Source organism: Notamacropus eugenii, chromosome 4 (genome assembly GCF_028372415.1).
Source record: "Notamacropus eugenii isolate mMacEug1 chromosome 4, mMacEug1.pri_v2, whole genome shotgun sequence".
NCBI classification, from domain to species: Eukaryota; Metazoa; Chordata; class Mammalia; order Diprotodontia; family Macropodidae; genus Notamacropus; species Notamacropus eugenii.
The window spans coordinates 474,316,001-474,322,000 of NC_092875.1; the positions used below are offsets into that span (position 1 = coordinate 474,316,001).

The 6,000-nt window shown below is 48.4% G+C and overlaps 1 protein-coding gene across 6 annotated transcripts in view; it reads right to left on the reverse strand.

Annotated features, from left to right (window-relative positions):
* SERINC5 (serine incorporator 5) overlaps positions 1 to 5,668 on the reverse strand; it is a 106,863-nt gene extending 101,195 nt beyond the window's left edge. For 3 of the 6 annotated variants that reach the window (XM_072606442.1, XM_072606443.1, XM_072606441.1), the window contains exon 1: positions 4,723 to 5,079. In XM_072606442.1, the coding sequence (XP_072462543.1) occupies positions 4,723 to 5,064 (342 nt within the window). In that variant the 5' untranslated portion in view covers positions 5,065 to 5,079. Of the gene's footprint in view, positions 1 to 4,722; positions 5,080 to 5,496 lie in introns of those variants that run through there. The other 3 variants (XM_072606445.1, XM_072606444.1, XM_072606446.1) reach the window with 2 other exon arrangements.
* Positions 5,669 to 6,000: the final 332 nt, after the last annotated feature.

Consider the following 6,000-nt stretch of genomic DNA (forward strand, 5'->3'; position numbering starts at 1 on the left):
AACAAATAGGAGCTTGAAAAATGTTTACTGACTGACTAATCAATACACCCCAAAAAATGGGAAATTGTAAAAGGACATCTGGGAACAGCTAAAAGGTCCAACTGAGCTGGAATAAAAAGGAAGTTAAAGGAAGCCTGAAATACAGTTATCGAAAGGTAGACTGGAAGGCTAGGAGGGGAGGACACCTTGATATCTCTTTCTGCAAGGAATGAGCAGATTCTGAACCAGGGATGACATCGTCAGTCCTAGGTCCCAGGAAGATTACTTTGGCAGCTAAGCAAAGAATGAATTGCAGAGAGGGAAATATTGAAAGCAAAAGAATTAAGTCCAGCTGAGAAGCAATCAAGGCCTAAGCAAAAGTTTTGTAACTAACTTGATGTACAAAGCCAACCCACCTCCACCCCCACTCTTGGTCAAATTAATCGTACAGAGGCCCAGGTCAATAGGCAACACCATACAGGTGAAAAAACCCGATGGACCCAGATTCAAGTCCCAGCTCTGCCACCTGTCTGACCTTGAGCTAGTTAACTCCCCTCTATGAAAAATCAAAGACTGGACTAAGGTGGACTTTTTCCAGGCATAAAATTTCTCTCCATTTTACTTCAGCACCTCTGGTTGGTTGCCTGCACAGAATGTCATCCTGCCCCCCAATATATCCAGACGTTCCCCCCCTTTCAGCTTCCTTTCATATAGTGTCTTATCACTTTAGGGCCCTCTTTGAGGGCAAAGGCTTACTTATTTGTATCCCCTGGCTTAGTACTATGGCTGCATTTCATAAATGTTTATTGAATTAAAATTATATGAAAGCTTCCTTCCCCAGTGACTCCACTACAAAATGGCCTTTTCCTTGTAACATAACAAATGTGCTTCAAGTGTTTAGCACAGGGGAGGGCCAAGAACTCTGCAGCAGTAAACAGAGTTGGCTTTGGCACTGAGAAGACTGAAAGAAATGCTGGTCACTTTACATCTCTGGGACTCAGTTTCCTCATCTGCAAGAGACAGAGACAGACAGACAGAGACAGAGAGATAGACAAAGACAGAGAGAGAGAGACAGAGACACAGAGAGAAAGAGACATAGAGACAGAAAGAGAGAGAGAAGTCTAGATGACTGATAAAGCTCTTTCAGAGTTCTAGATCTAGTAAAGGTACCAAGGCACTTGGGGATACAAAGACAGAAGGCAAACAGTGGCTCCCTTCAAGGATTTCATGCATAATAAAGTAGACTGTATTTGCTTAAATGTTATCTGGAAATGTTTCTTGGTGACTTCCCGGAGGGGGCGGGCAAGATGTCTGCATATATCGCCCTATGAAACTGTTTAATAAGAAATAAAGCGTTAAGATCATGTCAGTTGAAGGTACAAAAGCAGACAGAACCCACACATTCACTGTCATGTGCTTTCAGGAGTATGTTTGCCTCCTTCACTCAACTTCAAATACACTGAGACTGCTAACTTTATGGTATTCAGCACAAAACTTTAGTCTCTTAGTTGGAACTAATGAAGTCTATGTAAGCTACTATTGTCTTAAAGAGAGGATTGAATATATCTTCTCTAGAAGGCGTAAGGGGTTTTCTCCTCTTTGTGATGGGATGGAAGGGGAGGGGGACTCTGCTTAGGGCTGATTCTTTTGGCCAGATATTTGGCTCTTAGGAAGACGGCTGCCTTTGATCTAAAATGAAATTTTTAAAAAAACACACACAAACCACCTTACTATGCCTAAGGAAAACAAAGAAAGCCTTGTACAGAATAGATCAAATCTACAAATGGGCATTTCTTTTTTTTTAAAAAAGTGACAAAGTCTTTAAAAAGAAAACCTAGTCCTATTAAAATAATTCAAAATCTACAAAGCACAACAGAAAGAAATTTTTTTAAAATTGTTTTGAATACTAAGCTGGGGCCTTGGGGCAACGTCCTCATAGCTTGGGAGAATAAGACAACTCAAGTGTGTTAGAACAGTGAACATACATACACATACACCCACATACACCCACATACACATCTTCCCAGCCAAAGAGCACTCAAAGAAAGTATAGTAACCATACCTCCTTTACTATCAAAAAGCACAATAAGCAATAAGCGTGCCTAGAAGGCCTAAAGAGGACTCAAACTCTCAGTGGGAAGAGACATTGTTGGGGAGACAGGACCCCAGATGAGTTATTGTTCAGCCTGTTTTTCTCTTCACCTTTGTCCTCATGGGCTGGCGCTCCTGCTCTGCAATAAGCTGGCAGGCAACCTGTCAGAGATCATTAAAGGAAATAAATCTACCTGGGACTGGAAAGGGGAGACCACGGAATATCATAGTTTTCTATTCTTTTTTTGCTGTTGTTGAGCCATTTCAAGTCATGTCTGATTCTTTGTAACTCCATTTGGGGTTTTCTTGGCAAAGATACTGGAGGAGTTTGCCATTTCCTTCTTCAGTTCAGTTTACAGATGAGGAAACTGAGGCAAACAGTTTTGCCCAGAGTCACACAGTGTGAGGTCAGATTTGAACTCAGGAACTCTAGTTCCCCAGTACTCTAATCATTATACTACCTAGTAGTCAAGTTTTCTATTAGAAATTGCTTAAATAAATCCTTTTCCTTATCGTGAGGGAAGGGAAGAGGGACAAATCTCAAGGGGGAGACAGAACAGAGAAATAAAACATCTTCCCATTCCTCAAAGCACCCATGTATTCAGCAGCTGTACAAGGAAGGCCTTTGGAATGAATGGCAAAGTAGTTTGGTTTTTAAAAATTTATATTATTTATATTAAAAGACAAAGAGCATGGCCATTCTCATTACATTATTCTACATAATTACAAATTATTCTCCAATGATCTCTCGGGGAATGTGTCCTTAATTTTAGATCTAGAATGTGTTTTTAAGCAAAGTGGTTGGTGTGCATTTATACAACTGACACAAAACTTTGGCCCAACAAAAAGAGAAATCTCTGGTTATTTTTTTAAGGCAGCAGAAAAAAACAAGTATGGGGGGGTAACTCTTCCAATTTTAGATGTATGAACAAGGAAATCAAAACAGTTATATGATAAAAGCAATAAAATGGGACCTCAGGTATGTCTGACAGGTTCCAGACAATTTAAAGGAATTATTTGCTGCCTTGGACTGGTATTCAGAAAGCACAGGCTGGAGTTCTGGCTCTGCCACTTAGTCAAGTGGGCATTTATTAAGGCATATAGTAGGTGCTTAATAAACTTTGGTTGGCTGATTACTATGTGCCAACCCTGTGCTAAACTCTGGGGAAGTCGCTTAACCTCCCACATCCACTTAAGTGTCTGTGTTGTAGTTGCTGCGGTTCCTGACCTCACATTTGGGATTTTCTTGGTAAGAGAGCCTGGAGTAGCCTGCCATTTCTTTCTCCAAAGCTCATTTCACAAAGGAAGAAACTGAGGCAAACAGGGTAAAATGGCTTGCCCAGGGTCACACAGCTAGTGTCTTGAGGCCAGATTTGAATTCATGAAGCTGAATCTTCCTGATTCCGAGCTGGCATTCTATCCACTTTACTGTGAGCCTACCCGCACAATCATTTCATTTCCCTGAACCTCAGTTTTCTCATCTATTAAATGGAAATAATAGAGGGTTGCTGTTGGAAAAAGTGAAAATGACTACATAAAGTGGCCTTTTAGCATCATCATCATGAACACAGGCTTCCTTTGCCACCATGAAAAAAACCACTGGTTGGTACAGTAAAGCCAGTGTTAAGAACACTCACATGAGGTTCCCTTTGTACTGTTTACAGTATCATACTGTTCTTAGTATGATACTGTTTGCTGTAACTGCTATGAATTCCAGTGCTCTTTACAAACATCTTTATGCACATACACCCCCCACATGATGCCCCAAAAAAGGACACAGTGGTGATTCACTCCCAGACTACAAAGATCCATGGACACAGTGGGAGAAAAAAAAACACAAGTGCACAGACTGTGAGGAACATCTTAGCAGCTGGTTCTGTCCAAGGTAGAGCTATCAAGAGGGGAATTTTAGAAATTTGGAAATACAAAGCAATCAAAATACTGATAATTTAGGTATTCTCCTTTGGTACCAGTAACCCCCACAAGGCCTCCACCAAAAAGAAAAAAAGATTTGTGTGTTCTTTTACCAGCCTGGGAACCTTTAACACTCCAGGAGTAAAGCTTTACAACATTACTTAGGTCTCAAGGAGCCTGGCTCTGAACCCAGGGCAAAGTCATTTAACCTCGATTTAAAATCCTCATGTGTAAAAAGACCTAGCTGAATGCTACGGTATTAAAACTAAGGTGAGCCCTTCAGAGCCATCTTGAATCATCTAAAATGTGGACATTCTTACTACCCCAACTTCAAATTCATTTGTGGGTTATTAGCAGGAAAGAATACATCGTACTTTTAACCCGATACAATAAGCATTTACTAAGCATCTCTGATTTGGTAGGTACAGAGGAAAGAAGTCCCCACTCTCCAAGAGCCAAGGCACATCGGCACTGGATCACCCCAGGTCCAAGAACTCTAGATTTAGGGCTGGAATAGATCTCGGAAGTCAAGCATCCAATCCCTCCTTACAGAGGAGGAAACTGGACGCAGGCAGCTTCGTGTCTGACCCTGAACTTGAACCCAGGGCCCCCTCACTACCTTCCACACCAGGCAGCCTCTCTAAATCCATTTCCTGGACAAGATTCACTCCTCGCTTACAGAATTAAGATGGGCGGGGAACGTTTCCTGCAAAAGAAACTCGAAAAGGTAGGACTCACCTCACCCACGCCTTTGGCACCAAAGCCCTGCAAAGCCCGAGAAGACACGTCCAGAACAGGGCCAAGCCCGAGGAGCCCCCCATTAAGCACCCCCAGCGCACCGGCCGGGAGCGCGCCTGCGGACCAGTCGGGCCAAGGGGACCGAGGAAATGAAATGAGGAGACCGGTCTGCGCGCTCCGGAGCCCGTACAAGGTCTGCACACCTGCCCAAGTTCTGCCTCCGAGGCCCGGAGCGGGCGGGGGCGCGGCCAGGGAGGCCGGGGAAGGGCAGCGCGGCCGGGCTTCCCCCTCGCTTCCCGTGCCCGGCCGGGGCCCACCTGTCAGAGGCGCAGCAGCGGCCATTCCCGGACAGGTGGGGATGGCCGAGCCCAGCCCGGGAGGCCCCTCCCCGCCGGGAGCAGAAACCGGGCTGCGAGGAGGTCAGGACGGAGCCCAAGGCGGCAGCCCCCCCCGGACTCAGGTCCGGCTCCGGCCCCGAGACGGGCCGCCCAGCCCTGCCTGATCCCCCCCTCAGCCCGGCGGCTGCCCCGGACCCTCCGCGCTGGGCCGTCCCCCCGACGCCCGGCGTGCGCGCAGCTCCGGCCCGAAAGAAAGGGGCAACCGAGCCGGAGCCCGGACCGCGCTCCCGGAGGTGGCGATGGCATGGGGGGCACCGGAGGAGTCGCCCAGCACGCCCCACCCATGCAAACGAATCGGGGACCCCTCCTCCTCCCGGCCCAGCGGCGGAGCCTCGGCCCCCTGGAGGCACCCCGAGCCCCGGCCGGCCCGGCTCACCTGGCCTGCGCAGCAGGGGGCGGACATCACGGCGGCCGCGGAGGAGCAGCGCTCTGCCCCGACGGCTCCCGGGCCACAGCGCCGGAACACGCAGCGCCCGCAGCCTCACGCGCCTCCCACTCTCAGCGATCGCGGCCGCTCTGAGCTCCGGGGCGGCCCAGCCAAAACAAACGCGCGCGGGCCCCGCCCCCCGGACCCCAGTCCCCGCCCCCTCCGTGCTCCCCGGGCCCCGCCCCCAGCCTCCCAGGACAGACAATGAGCGGAGATGTGCCCCGGTCCACCCTCGCCTCTCCCCAGCCGGGCCGTGATAGGTTCTAGCTGTGCACTGACTTCCGCTGTCGTCAGGGCAGCCCAGGCAGCTAAATGACTTCCCGGTGGGGAAAAGTAGCCTCTCCCCAAACGGAGCCCCCGGCCCGCCCCTCCCCGGCCTCTGACAGGAGCTCAGCAGGGGCTGGGACCCAACAACGAGGGGCTGATGGCGCCCCCAGATCTGCTCTTTCCCGG